The sequence below is a fragment of the Pseudonaja textilis genome, chromosome 7 (genome assembly GCF_049901715.1).
Source record: "Pseudonaja textilis isolate UNSWEBS1 chromosome 7, rPseTex1.2, whole genome shotgun sequence".
NCBI classification, from domain to species: Eukaryota; Metazoa; Chordata; class Lepidosauria; order Squamata; family Elapidae; genus Pseudonaja; species Pseudonaja textilis.
Genome location: NC_141996.1, coordinates 57,809,296 through 57,823,847, shown reverse-complemented (window position 1 = coordinate 57,823,847; position 14,552 = coordinate 57,809,296). Strand labels below are relative to the sequence as shown.

Sequence of the window (14,552 nt, the reverse complement as noted above, 5' to 3'; positions counted from 1 at the left end):
GTGGTAACGTTGAGAAAGGCCCCGATAAAAAATTTAAAGGAAAGTTTTATTATTAAGAACCAAAGAAGATATTTGATCCTGGATGGATCAGAGATCATGACTATGGTAATTTGATAACAGATAAGCTGTTGTAGACTTTCTATGAGCTAAATACAATAACAGATTGTTAACAAAGGGCTTTGAAGTTTAACTTTGCTAGTGACTTACCTGTTAACTAGTTTTGTTTTCTCATATAGTATATAGAGGACAGACCAAGTTGATTGTAAATAGATGTAGACGTTTATAAATTGTTGGCCTGCTTTGCAAGGGGTAGAAACCAACATTGTTGCATTATATTTATCAGTAATCAACTGGGGCAATAATATATGTATACGTGTTTCTGTTTTTTGTCCTTTTTAATGCAAATTTTGCAAAGGTGTTAGGCAGTTGTGCAAAAATGCTGTAAATTAAGAATGCTTTCAGAAATAGAAGTCTTAATAGGCTATTTTTATCAATTAACAAAATTGATACTTATCCATCATGCCATACCATCAGGGAATTTTAATTATTCTGCAGCAGGACAACAGCCCTAAACATACAATCAATCAGAACTATCTTCAGTGTAAAGAATTTCTGTATGATGGATTCTATTGATTAATCCAAGAACAATCAGTGTTCAGGAAAATACTACTTTTCACTCCTTAAAGTAGATTGCTGAATGACAGCAGCAGCTTGAGAAGACAAGCTGAGGCATAAAAAACTGTTGAAGAAGAAGTTGGATATGGCGGCTAAAATAAGTTCAGTAGTTAGTGAATTAAGAAGAAATTGAAGGAAACACAAATTAGAAACAATGCTTGAGGGAAATGGCATAAAGGAAATTATCTAGAAGAGACTTCTGACAAAATTTTATTAATGAAGAGCTATATACAGGAAGAAATGTTGAAAAGTTTGCCAAGACAAAATGGTTCAAAGAAGTAGGATATAACCAGATTTTGGCACTTTATTAGATCATGATTTTTAATTGTGATTTATAAGTAAGCCCATAGTTTACAAGGTATGGTTGCAAATATGCTAATCCCAAATTACATTGTGAATAATACTATATGGGACTTCTGGCTATGCTTCTGGTGGTGTCGGAGGTGAGGACCACAAGCTCTGCGGCCCCACTCAGCTTTCCCTGTCGAAGGGCTCCAAAAGGAGTCATAGCCACCCTGTAGGGGTGGTGAAGTAAAGAGGGCACCTTGCAGGTTGAGGAGAGCCACATCTCCCTGGTTTGGAAAATCTCATGACTGTGGGGATGCTGCAACAGTCATAAGTGTGAAAAACAGTCATATGTCACTTTTTTCAGTGCCACTGTAATTTTGAATGGTCACTCCACACAAGCAAGGTACCAGCAAAGAAAGGGGAAAAAACTCCAGAGAAGCTCCGGAGACAGGAAGTCTAGTCCTGCCAAGAATGTAATAAGGATTAACGGAGAGGCAGTTTCTGTAAGCAACACCAGAATGTTTCCTTCCTGCCTTCCTTACAGGATTAGGACAGTAATTTCTCCTAACAACCGGTTCTCCAAATTGCTTAGAATGTTAACAACTGGTTCTAGCGAATAGGTGCAAACTGGTAGAATCCCACCCCTTTGTACGCCGGAACCCAGAAGAGCAACGGGCAATGGCTGGCATGCCTGGAGAGATGGCTCTGTGTGCTACTTCCGATACGCATGCCATAGGTTCACCATCATGTGACTAGGGCTTTTCCAGCTGTGCTCCACAGAATAGATTCTGCAAGAACTTTAAGGGGTTCCATGATTGGCTATTCATTACATTTATATGCCATTGATCTCGCCATCAGGCAACTCTAGGCAACCGAGAAACAGACAAACCAATTCAACGCAGCCAGGGCATCCAGAGTGTTTTTTCTAAGAAACACTGGAAAAGATAACTCTTGTTTCACACAAAAATAGCCAGAGCTGCTATTCTGAGGATCAGAGGTTCTAGGAATTTGTTAACTAACAGGTTTTATGGCCTGAAAAAAGGTTGCCATAAAAACTGTTTTAGACTATAAAATACAAGTGTCATTTTGTCCAATTTTGATTAGAGTGCCAAACTGAGGAATAAATATTAATAATTGCAGCCATGTAAAATGTTAGAATATCTACAAGTATTATCTTTTTTATCCTATGACAAGCTGTCTGAGCCTCGGGAACTTGGTAGAATTCAGTCAGCAAATTTTGGACATGATTTACAAATTCTTTCCTCCAGGAAAAAGAGACTTTCATATTTGCAGAATGCATTAGCTCATTGCAGCATTTTATCACCTAAAGGTATAAATATATAGCAAAATCATGTTGTAAATCTGCTATGAGCAATGGCAAGTGAGATCCAGTTCTTAAATTACAGCTCCAAGTAACACAAATTTTATGCCAGAACAACATAATGCTGTCAATATTACCAGCTAATAAACATTCCATGTGGAAAATATATTCAAAAGTCCATGAAGGAAGATACTATTTTAGTGATCCTTCTCACACAAAAAATCAATCTTACATTTATTATACTATGTGGTATTTGACATCTATACACATATACAAACTACTGAAAAGAAATGTTACATCTTTTCACAAAATATGAATAATTTAGAAAAAAGTTCAATTAAGTATAATTATAAAAAAAGAAGTAAAAACTTTCTAGATTGCATCCATAATCTTTGCCCAAGGAAATATGCATAGCACTCCACAGGAAACATTCCCAACTCAAAGCATGCAAATGAAAATCCTACAGCAAATCAGATTTAAACCTATACCTAGCAAATCAACTTATCTGATTGAAAGTAAAATGTTCATGTTGCGGTCCCTTACTTTTCATTCCATACCATAGTATTACAAAAGAAAAAGATTGGGTTTTTTTATTTCAAAAGGTTCAGATCAAGATTTGATTATATTATATTGTTTATTTTGTTTATTTATATCTAAACATTAGGATGAGGAAGAAACACAGCCACTTCTCACTTTGTGGCTACCTCAGCAATTTTCTAATCAATGTGCACATTTAGGATTAAGTTTCCTACCATTGACAATCGGTGTGAAACTGATTAAGGTCTTGTCAGTTTCAGGCAACAATGCCATCAGGGGAGGGTTCTAATCAACTAATTAACATCACAACTTTAACCACAGTGTAGGTTCTCCTGAAAGACAACCTGAAATGTCCATGTGGGTAAAGCAGGGATAAGAACTCACAACATTGATCTAATTGTCAGCCCTGATCCATCTTGATTCAGATTTGGGGCTGTCACAAGAGGGGATGGGTAACTGTGGGAACGAGGGAGTAGTGAGAAGGGAGGATAGCCACATCATTTTGTCACCAGAGCTCAAGGTCGAGTCGCTGGAGTTTGGAGGGGAGTGACTGGACTTGGCAGGAATTCAGAATTGAGGTAGATTGGAGAGTGTGACTTGAGGATCATCAATAAGAGGCTGGGTGTGAGTTTTAGTGTAGCAGGGGGAAATGTGTGAATTCAGATTCAGGTTTTCCCCAGATGTGCCAATATGACTTCTCTAATAAATTCTTACTTGGATGGATTGATGACTGATTGTTTGGGAAGGGGGGGATTTTATTTTTAATTAGGTGAAAACGGCAGGAACATTTAGAGTGTGTTTTCACCAGATGTTGCCAATATATGTCCAATATAATTAATATTTGAGGAATCTGCTTGCCTCGGAGTCCTGTTTGCTATGGGTGTATTACATTTGTAAGGAATAAGAGAGAGATCAAAAATAAAATGTAGCAGTGTTAGAAATAGTCCTTTGTTCTAGGAATGCTAGCAAAGAGGCCAGGCTGAGGGGAGATTCCGTTACGCCAAGAAGCTAAGAAGCTAAGAAAAAGCCACATAGGCAATTATGTTTATGGGGAGGTGTTGATGGAAATGTAATATGAGAAAATAAAAAAGAACAAAGAAGGAGATACTGTTGTCTCCAAAAGCGACTCCAATTAGCTGTGACCGGCCAATGGATCCGATGTAGGAGGGACAGGGAGGCATCGGGATAGAAATGAATAAATTGTAATGCTTTGAAATCTAAGGTGTTGGCTTGGCTCAAACTTCATATTAAGGTCAGCTGAGATACCACTGCTCTTTGCAAATAGCTTTTTCTTTTATGCTTTGATTTAAGCTTAAAGTAAAAACTCTGTTTTCACTGATCCAAGTTTTTGTTGGCTTAAGTAATTTCCAACACTTGGAACCCTGTCAATTTTATAACTGAGCTTTATATCAGATAATAAAATTAATCAAATGAATGCAGGTAGCAATAACAGGTTGTAATCTTAGGTTTCTTGTTCACAAGAAAAGTGGATTTGCCTCAATTTATTTTCGCAGCTGTCATTTTCCTATTTACAATCTTACTGACAGTCTTTGTGGGTCTTTCATATTGCTGAGAATTATAGGAGGTTGAAATCCAACATAATTATATTCCAAAGGTCAGTAGGCAGAGCAGGCGAACATATTTGGGCTTTATCTTTCTCTCTCTGCACTTAAACACACAGGGTATCAGTGTAGCAATATCCAGGAAGATTGGAGACTTTCTAGTGTATACTAAATTGTGCAGCCCTCTGGATTCACTTCAAAGGAGTACTTTAAAACAAATGGACTGTTCTAATGAGGGGCACATAGATGTTACAATGCACTCCTACACATTTTGAAATACCTTCTGAACTAAATCTGGAGCACTACATCAACCTATCTTTACTACAAATTGTACTGTATGACACCCAGATGCTGTTACATCTTCTAATAGAAAGAAGCTCCAAAGCATGATGTGGCAATGCACATACTATCCATAGCTAAGAATGTAATTGTATAACAATCTTACATCAATGCCCGTGTATTTTAATCTCTCCTTGGGAGTATCAGAAAAGAATCACACACACCCCCAATTGCTCCATTTTTGAAATTTATATTATGTGGTGATAACTATCTTGTATTACCTTTGCCAGCTCCCATGAATTAGAAAGCCAGAGCCAAGATCTGCAGTTCCCCCAATAAAACTCCCCCATTTTATTTGTGTGATGGTTCAAAAATTTCATTTTTCCATTCTTTACATAAGAAGCAGATAGGTTGAAACTGCAAAGCAAAATAAACACCAATATAAACAACTCTCCAATCTCAGATGCTTACAATCCTTTACCCAAGGAAATCACGAAGACTATTTTAGATTTTTTTTTCAATTGAAAGGACAAAAAATATTTCCAAAAGAAAAAGAAAGGCAAAGGTGCTGAGGCAACAAACATCTGTAATTTTAATGGGTTACTCATAAGTGTTCCACACTGGCATCCAATAGGGTCCTCTATATATTTCTGTGGAAAATGTCTCTAAAACTTTATGACAAACTACCAGTTGAAAATTGTTTCGTTTTACCAAAAATGAGTTGGATTTTAAAAATTGCCATTAAATGTCTTTCAATCTTTCAATCTTAACTCAGTGCATCCAGTCTTATATCTTAAAATGTCCATCGATTCATCACACTGTGATAAAAATCTTCAGCAAATCATGTTTAATCTCTGCATACTTCAATGCACTTGCAAACTCACCTTTGAATGCAAATCATAACCTGCATTTGGATGTGTAAAAAAACTTGTGTGATTCTGCTGAATAAAGAAGAGTAGATGTGAAGGCTTTCACATTGATGATAGTTAAGAACACTTTGAAAAACTGCCATGGAATACAAATTGGTATATAACAACTTAATCTTTTCAATGGTCCTTAAAAAAACCAATAGCTAAAAGAATAGTAAGTATTCTTACTATTACTGTTGTGCATGTTTTGTTGTGTCAATTCTGACTTAAAAATATGATTACATAATTTTTCTAGATATTTTCACATATCTAGAGATATTCATGTCTTTATTATGTCTTTTGCACTAATTTTGGAATTGCTGAAATATAATTTGCTAAGCTAAATATTTATTATGAGAGCTAGGAATTAAAATGAGTTTCAGTTTTGTAACTTGGAAATCATGTCCAGAAACTAGTGGCCAGTTAGAGAACCTGCCCTCCATTCTAATTAAGTATGGAGAACGTACCACATGCTATGTAAAAGGAAAGGACAAATGGCAAGTATTTAGCGGGAGGAAGCTTTTTACTCCTTTCATAAGAGGCGGCACTGGTTGGTGGGCCAAATTCTTTGTTCCACCCAGACTTCCTCTGGCAAGCCTGCCCCCTCTTCCCATGTGTTTATGTAGGCGGCGCCATGAGAAGGCGGTTAAGAATGAAGCAGAGCAGAGGAGGAGTGGCGAGAGGCGTAAAATCCTCGTCTCGGCGAGAAGAGTATATTCCTAACAATGAAAAAAGGATGAGGAAGAAAGCCGCCGACTAAAAGGCAGAATTGGAATTAAAATGGCTAATGCAGCCTTCCCTCAAGACTCCTCAAGCTCCTGGAGGTTGCTGGACAGGATTTGCATCTTTCCCAGCACCAGATGGAGGAAAGATGCAAGTTTGCGATGGTGGCAAACAAAGATGCAAGTATTCTTCAGGAATGAATTAGCGAACGGGTGTCGATTGTTTCCGAAAGAGTCTACGTCCCAGAAGGATCCAACCCAGGCAAATTCAGTGCAAACTGGGGGCAATCTATTCTGCAGAGGCTACGTAGCGCGATGTCCCACCCGCTCCTGCGACAGCCAGAGCTCTGGGTCCGGAGTGGGAAGCCTCACCTGCTTGCCTCGAGGGATGCAGTGCCCACCACACCGAAAACCTGAAGGACTTTAAGTGAGCTGAGTCGCTGGCGATAATCTGGCGGTGGAAGGTGTGAATTTGCTCATTGGCGAAGCGCTGCAGAGCAACTTTCAACAGGAGGCGGCTGTGTCCGGCCTTCAACTAGTTTTTATATTCGGCACAGTTGAATTGCGAAGCCAGTTCCACCAGAACCAGCCTGTATTCGCGTCGCCAGGGAATAGCCAGATTTAGGCTGTGAAAAAGCGGGGCGGATTTCTGTCCTCATTTCATGAAAAAGGCCGGAAGCCTTCGGCAATCTTTTTAACAATCCGCATTCAGATTCCCTTGTCCTCTTCGAATAGTTACTTCAGTGTTCCTCAAGAAAATAGCCAGTACTCGATTCTCAAGATTTAGCAGTCATCCTTCCGCAATCCAATCTTTCTTTCGCATGAGACCCAATAGGGGAACTGCATTCTACCTTTACGTTTTCAGGATAATTCCCTGTCCAAGTAATTATCTGGAAAATAGTACCCTACAGAACAGAGCACCAAAGTTACTGAAGCACAGCCTTCACTAATTCGATGTCCTCCTTGGATGTTTGCTTTCTCTAACTCTCCAGGCATGTTTCCATTCTGAATGTATGTAGCTTTCATTTACTCTATGTAAAAAGCTGGCTTTTTTTGCATTCTGCACCAGCACTTACTCAGGCTGATGTAGAGATCTTGTCCACTTCCATCTTTTTAGGAAGTAACAGTACTGTTTTAATTTAGTGCTTGAGTTCAACTAGTGTTACCTGGCGTTTAGCAACAGAAGGGTATGTTCTCTTTTTAGTCCTCATGTCCTATATTCAGCAGGCAGCCTTAAAAATAAATATTGTCCAGTGTGTTGAGTATTTTAACAGGTATATTTTTTGTAAGCTTTTCTTGGCAAGGCATGCTTCCCTAGTAAGCAGAAACTGAAAGTTACCAAACACAGCTCTGACTTTTATTGCTTGATTAGTAGTACCCTGTTGCCAGCTAAATCAGTTACTGTGGAAAGCTTTTGCATCCAACTGGCTCTCACCTATTCCTGCAATTCAAAAACCAGGCTTTATGATGCTGGAAAATATTCATATACATGTAGACCTAAATACATTTTGCTTTTGCAGTTTTTCACCATAATTTTTGTAACAGATGGCAAGAAAGTGTGTGCCTTCTTCTCCCATTTGTCCATCTTGCCATTGTTCCTGCGTTTGTGTAGATATATGGTAAACCTAAATTCAATACACATGTGGATTTTCATGCCATTAAGATGGCCAACAGTTGGACACAATAAATGAACTGACAAAATACAGCTGCAATATGGAACAATCACTTTAAGATGCTATTTCAAACAGGTTTCTTATTATTCCCCTTGGATGAATGACCCATACACAGTATATTTTTAGTTTTCATTTAGCAATACTGAATATGATTTTCACCTTTTCCCTCATATCCAATAAAAAAAATTGCTCTATTTAAAAAGGATCTGTTTAAAATTCATCTATCATTTACTGCATAAATTTAAAAAGCTGGACAGAAGGTGCACTGGGTACTAGAACTCAAGATAGCTGACAGCAAGGTACTGTCTGAGACCAATAAAGTTGAGGAAAAGAACAGCCATCCAGATTTTTTTCCTATATAAATGCATTTTAAAAATAACCCTTTATTTTAAAAAAATCTAGTTTATTAAATATTGCTTTTTGGACAAGTTTATAACAAGTCCATTTTAACATTTCAAAGCAGTAATATTAAAATACAGTTTCAATATAAAGTTTTTCATAGTTTTACAGTATTCAAAAAATGACAGCTCTGCTTTAAAAAAAGACTATTACACCAAGACATCAGAAAAAAACATTTAAATAAACAATTTGGCATTTTCATAATCTTTGAAGTATAAAACCAAATATTAACTCTTTACTTGTAAGTGGATACATATTTATTATGAGTCTGAAATGTCTTAAAACATTTTAAGAGTGCTGTACCAAGGAAAAAAAACTGATGAAAGTGCATCCCTGAAAGTAGGCCAATCCATTGTATCAGCTTTTTAAAAATTGTGACATGTGAAAATGTCTCTTCCATTCTAAGTAACCAAAGGCTTTATTTCAGAGTTTTTCCATTTCATCTCATTTTTACCCTTTGTATAAACGCCTATGGGCGCCCACCAGGGGGCAATGTAAGGTTAGCCATTAAATCACGAACAGCTGCAAAGATTGTACACTCACCTAGAACAAGGGAAAGAAAAAGAAGTTAGAGAAGTGGATTACATTATGGCAGTGGTAAATACAAAAGACAAACAACTAACAATAACAAATATACAATTTATGCACCTTAACAGAATTCTAATGGTCTATACTACTGCTTTGTTCTAACTTACTAGAAAGTGTCCAATCGGTATAGAAAACAAGGTATGTCTTTTAAATACCAATAATACACAATATGAACAAATATCATCCTAGCCAAGCTAATGAGATTTTCCATGTGCAGGAAAGATCGTGCATTTAAAAGAGCCAAAAACCAAATTATGTTTGGCTTAAATATTTTTCTCAGTCTCCCAGGTATATCCTGTGCTCCTTAAAGGAAATGTGAACGCTAAACGATATTGCTAAAGAATGACCAATTCATACTAATAATACTGAATCGTACTTTTGATATTAGAAAGTGTGAAACAATTTGACAGCTACTGCTGGTATTGCTGTTAATAGTAGTTACATTAACTATTTAACTCTAATATTTTCAATCTTCAAATGAAAAAGTTATTAAATCTGAGTAAGAAGTCAGTAGTATTTGGAATTAATTATATCAACACCATACAAACCATCAAAAAAACTCTAGGAGAATCCCAACACTTTTCTTGACAAGAGTCTCAAAGACGAAAGAAATCCACAATTTCAAAAGTGATAACTCAAAACAGAATGCTTTTTTTATTTTTAACCAGGCAAAAAATCCACAAACTGTATGTCCACAGCTTTTGAAAGTGATGCTGTGTTTACCCTTTAAGCAATACAATAAATGAAGCCTTTATAACATAGGAAGGTTTCTAGCAGAGAGTATGTATGTTACTTAAATGTACACTGGACTTCAACTTTTTATTTCAAAATGATAAGACAGTGAAAAGTAGCCATGGAGTTGTCTCAGAGCTTCCATTTAGAAGGCATGAATTAATTATTTTGATGCCATTATGTTTTATAACAATGTGAGAAAAGATGCTGCAAGTTTAAAACCATATATGCTAATTTTATTTTTTTCCAGTTTTGGATAAGCTCTAAATGTAGTGTCAGGGGACCAATGCCCCACTAATTGTTCAATTACAAACTATAACCACATTTCCCTTCCCAAAAGCATCATTGCTTAAGTAACTCACAGTTAAGCTGCTCTCTGAAGCATGCATGAATGTTGGATAATTCACCTTGAACCATATACCTTGATGGAAATATATGGCTAACTGTCCCAAAGTCATTTACCTCCATGACGATCAGAGGTTCAGGTGGAGTATTACCAAAAATAAAGGCAAGCATTTGAAGAGGCACTATCCATAACACCTCAATACTATAAACTGCTTGCATATTGTCATGGTGTATATAATGTAATTTTAGAATCAGTGCTCATTAGTATGATAATACTACCCTATAAAGCCAATATAATTATTTGTAATTTCAAACCAAGCCCAAAAGCAGTTAACAAGAAAAGAAGAAATCATCTGAGAGATTATTGTCTTGGGCAGAAACTGCAAACCCAAGAATAAAACTGTTGAAAAAAGTGCATTTCAAAAGTTTCTAACACTTTTATTAAGGGAAAAAGATAAATGGAATACAAAAGCATCTCACAGAAACAAAGAAGGCAGCACAGAAGAGGAAATACAATCAAGGCAAGATGTTAGTTATGAAATACAGAAAATAAAGCTAGTACTATAATATGGTGCTTTATAAATAATTTATAAATCGGTCCATCTTGCTAGTTCCCCAATTTTCCTTGAAAGAGTACGAATGAGAACAAGTTAGGCAACCAGCCTCATAACAAATAAATTCCAATAAATGGGAAGATATATTCCTATAGTGCAGGATGACTAACAAGTGCCATTTTTTACATAAGTATATATAGCAAGTCACATGGTAATGCCTAAAATAGTGTAACTATGACCACAGTAGTATAAGTCAAATCATCAAGTGCATTACACCTCCTTGGTCAATAATATAAAGTCCATGTCATGTCAATAATACAACCCTTCTGACACCACAGAGCAGTATATTCAGACAGTTTATCATGTACATGCATTAACTAAAACCAGGCTTTAATAAAACCAATGAAGGCAAAGCAAGATTTCATGATAAAGTGCAATATTTAAAGTGTGATTGTTGAGACTCTAGCAACTCAAGCATGCAGATGATTTGACCTACTGCACATGTACAGTACCTGGCCGTGGTGAATTCAGTTCTGCAAACCTCTTTAGAATATTGCTAACCATCATGGGAGCAGCAACTGAAGAGTTCTGCTGCCGAGGAATGTCTGCCTGCTGTGTGGTCCCCGAAGCCATATCATAAATGATTGGAACAATTATGCTCATGGCTTCTTGTGGGACTGCAGATTTTTGTGTTAGCTGAAGCTGCCAAACAGAATAATATATACAATGATTACCATAGTAATTCTGCATCCATACAGTGTTTTAAGATCATAAATTTAATTTTGAATATATAACTGAATAATTCTAGTAAAGAATTACCGCAAGTGTTCATGGAAAAGCCAGATGAGCAAATAATGATACATGCACCATAATCTCATACAAATTATGCAATTTATGTATGTAATTGTATCATTTGTATCTGTATCAATTGCATCATGATGCAGGTGCCATTTTATTATTGTTAGAGCTTGTTATAGTTGCTGATAATAGCTACATCTGCATATATGAGGTTAAAAGGCTATATTTCAGAAGAAAATAGGTGCCTTTTAATCGTTTTTTCCCCCCTGCTGCTTGGAATTCTGGAAGTTGCTGTTCATAAGTGTATTAATTTAGGGAAGGCAGTGCTAATCATAACAAATTAAATAGGAACTATTTTTTAAATCTAAGAAACTAGACGAGTTCCAAAAAGGTTTTATGCTTCTTTCAAAAGATGTTATTAATATAGGTTATGCTAGTCATACTTAAGCTCAGATAAAGCAGTGAATTAACTTTATTACATGTGTTCTTAAAGACCACACCAAATAGAACCATCAGCATTAGCACCCATTATTTTACTTACAAAGAACAACATTTTCGATTTCAGCACAACAGCAGGTGTTCCTGGAGGTGCAATTGGTGGAGCACTTGGAGGAATTGTCAAACAAAACTGTACATTCCATTTCAGCTGGCTTGCCTGATCAGGAAACTAATTAATAAAATAAGCCATTGAAATAGATAAATAATCCACTTTCAATTTAAGTAGAGAAAATATTTGCAATAATGATAAAAAACAAAATGGACTTACGAGCTCTAGTTTCATGATGTGTACACAATCCCGAAGAATATGGGTAGGGGCTCCTAATAGCTTGGTAAAGGCTATTAAAGTATTGGCTTTGAATGGTGGCCCTGCAACCTGCAATAAATGCAGTATTTTTATAATGTTTCTTAGGTAAATTTTCCCTGGCTTTATCTCCAGAATAAATTGTAATTTATCTAATTAGTAATATTGTGAAAGTTATAGTTTACTTCAAAGGAACGTCACGAAACTAGGAAAAGCTAGATCGGATGCCCATGGTTGGATACCGCTTTAAAAATCTTTTTTCAATGTTTCTCTGCTCCTGATCATGGAACAGTGGCTTCTGCTCTTTCCATGAAAATTAGTTCAAAGACCTTTTATCTCTTACTGACTGCCCATGAAAAATCACAGCACCCTAACTACTTTATTTATTAAGCCCTAAGTTACATTACAATAACATGGAACAAATACATACCCTGGTTTCAAAAAATTTCTCCAAAACTTGCAATTCTTCTTGCTTCCACTGGCCCGCAGTTTCAGGAGCTACTTTTAGTTGCAAGGTCTGGTTAGTTTTGGGATTAAGGGCAACTCTGCACTTCAGAGCATCTGTTTTGAACATGATCACTCCAGGTTCATTGGAATTGATTAGCTGCAGCTGTTTTTTAAAAAAAGCCAAGATATCTGATTGAAATGAGTTTTCATCCAAGCTTTATTATGGTCTGAACAAGAACAGAAAGTTTTATTTAAACGGAAATGAAAGGCATCATTGCTACTAGCTGATGAAATTTAACAGGTTCTTCTCTACTGTCAATAATTAATAAGTTGCTGGATGATCAATATAGTAGCTTTACAAAAATAACTTATTTGAACATTTAAACTGTGAAGCACTGCATACTGCTTTGTACTCCTACGACAAAAAAATACTTTATAGCATCTTAGCAGTGAGCATTGTCTATTTGATATCTTAACAAAGCAACACATATTTTTTTCCTCAATTCCTCAAATATGAAATGTATCTTCGGTAAGATTTTTATTTTGCTACTAATTAGAACAGACATGGGCAACAAACAAGTTCATGGAGGAGTCAGAATTTGGACCAAATGTTTCCAAATATAGGTAGTCCTCAATTTACGACCACAATTGAGCACAAAATTTATGTTGCCAAGTGAGAAATTTGTTTAAGTGAATTTTGCCCCATTTTATGACATTTTTTTACCACGTTAAAGTGAATCACTGTAGTTAAGTTAATAATACAGTTGTTAGGTGAATCTGGTTTTCCTGCTGACTTTGCTTGGCAGAGAATCACAAAAGGGGATCACATCACCCCAGAACACTGCAACCATCAAAAATGTAAGACAGTTATCAAGAGTCTGAATGTAAATCACGTGACCATGGAGATGCTGCAATGGTCATAAGTGTGAAAAATGGTCATAAGTCTTTTTTTCAGTGCTGTTCTAACTTTGAATGGTCACCAAGTGAACTGATGTAAGTCAAGGACTACCTGTATAAAACACTAAAGAAGATGCTTTCAAATTTGCATACCTAGGAACCTTGGGATTTTTCAATAAAAGGACTGATAATATAGTAATGAATGAGCCACATTTGGGATAAACATATTGTTTCACATGCTTACAAACTATTAAAAACATGTTTTGCAAAAATACAATTTCTACTTCCATGCATACTAAAGCTGTGGTAGAAGAAAAAAATGGGGCTTTGCCTTTCAGCAACTGCTTAATGGAATTAAAAATTTTAATCCTATAGGTACCGTTTCCTGCTGAATAATCCTTTGGAGATGCCTCCTCATAATAACCGATCCAAGAAAACGTTCAAGTGGTGAACAAAGATAACTTCCTGCAAGCCCTGGCATGAGTCCAGGGGTTGGTGAGGGCAGCAATAAAACATTTAAGGCACTGTGAGTGAGAATTGTTGGTATGGATGCAGCCCAGGAACGGTGAGGTAGTTTACGCGGTGGAGGCATATTGGTTGGCACTGCTTGAGAACCTAGTAAAAATAAAGAAGATCTTAGTCCTCCTACTCTTAGATAGAGGAATTGCAGACTCACAGTATTTGGTGAATTTCAATAAGATTTTGCCTAGGGTCCTTATAATACCAGCAATTCTTCAGTTTGATCCCAGTCTTACCCAAACATACTAAAAATCTGGATGACTGTGTAATTATTATTACTATAACAAAGATTTCGTATTTATAACAGCCTGGTATTATTTTGTATATAACCAAAATGATGAAAACCTTATCAACAAATTTTAAACTTTGGAGGCCGAACAGAATGTAAATGTACAATCAAATACTATTTCTGTAAGAGCATTTTCTTGATTTTTTTTAAAAAAATCATACCATTTATTATATTATTTCCTTTACTTATTGTTGCCATTTATGTTATTTTAAATGAA

General features: G+C 36.2%; 2 protein-coding genes across 7 annotated transcripts in view; both read right to left on the bottom strand.

The window, feature by feature from the left end:
- Positions 1 to 1,078: 1,078 nt before the first annotated feature.
- C7HXorf38 (chromosome 7 CXorf38 homolog) lies at positions 1,079 to 7,503 on the bottom strand. Its single transcript, XM_087937868.1, is given in 7 exon segments — positions 1,079 to 1,279; positions 2,129 to 2,287; positions 4,944 to 5,033; positions 5,035 to 5,079; positions 6,665 to 6,715; positions 6,717 to 6,941; positions 7,459 to 7,503. Coding segments are annotated over 7 exon segments (816 nt in total).
- An 844-nt stretch (positions 7,504 to 8,347) lies between these two features.
- MED14 (mediator complex subunit 14) overlaps positions 8,348 to 14,552 on the bottom strand; it is a 105,721-nt gene continuing 99,516 nt past the window's right edge. For 4 of the 6 annotated variants that reach the window (XM_026713682.2, XM_087937749.1, XM_026713683.2 and 1 more), the window contains 6 exons: positions 13,907 to 14,142; positions 12,614 to 12,793; positions 12,148 to 12,255; positions 11,923 to 12,048; positions 11,096 to 11,285; positions 8,348 to 8,907 (listed from right to left, as the gene is read on the bottom strand). In XM_026713682.2, the coding sequence (XP_026569467.1) occupies positions 8,834 to 8,907; positions 11,096 to 11,285; positions 11,923 to 12,048; positions 12,148 to 12,255; positions 12,614 to 12,793; positions 13,907 to 14,142 (914 nt within the window). In that variant the 3' untranslated portion in view covers positions 8,348 to 8,833. The remainder of the gene's footprint in view (positions 8,908 to 11,095; positions 11,286 to 11,922; positions 12,049 to 12,147; positions 12,256 to 12,613; positions 12,794 to 13,906; positions 14,143 to 14,552) is intronic. The other 2 variants (XM_087937748.1, XM_087937750.1) reach the window with 1 other exon arrangement.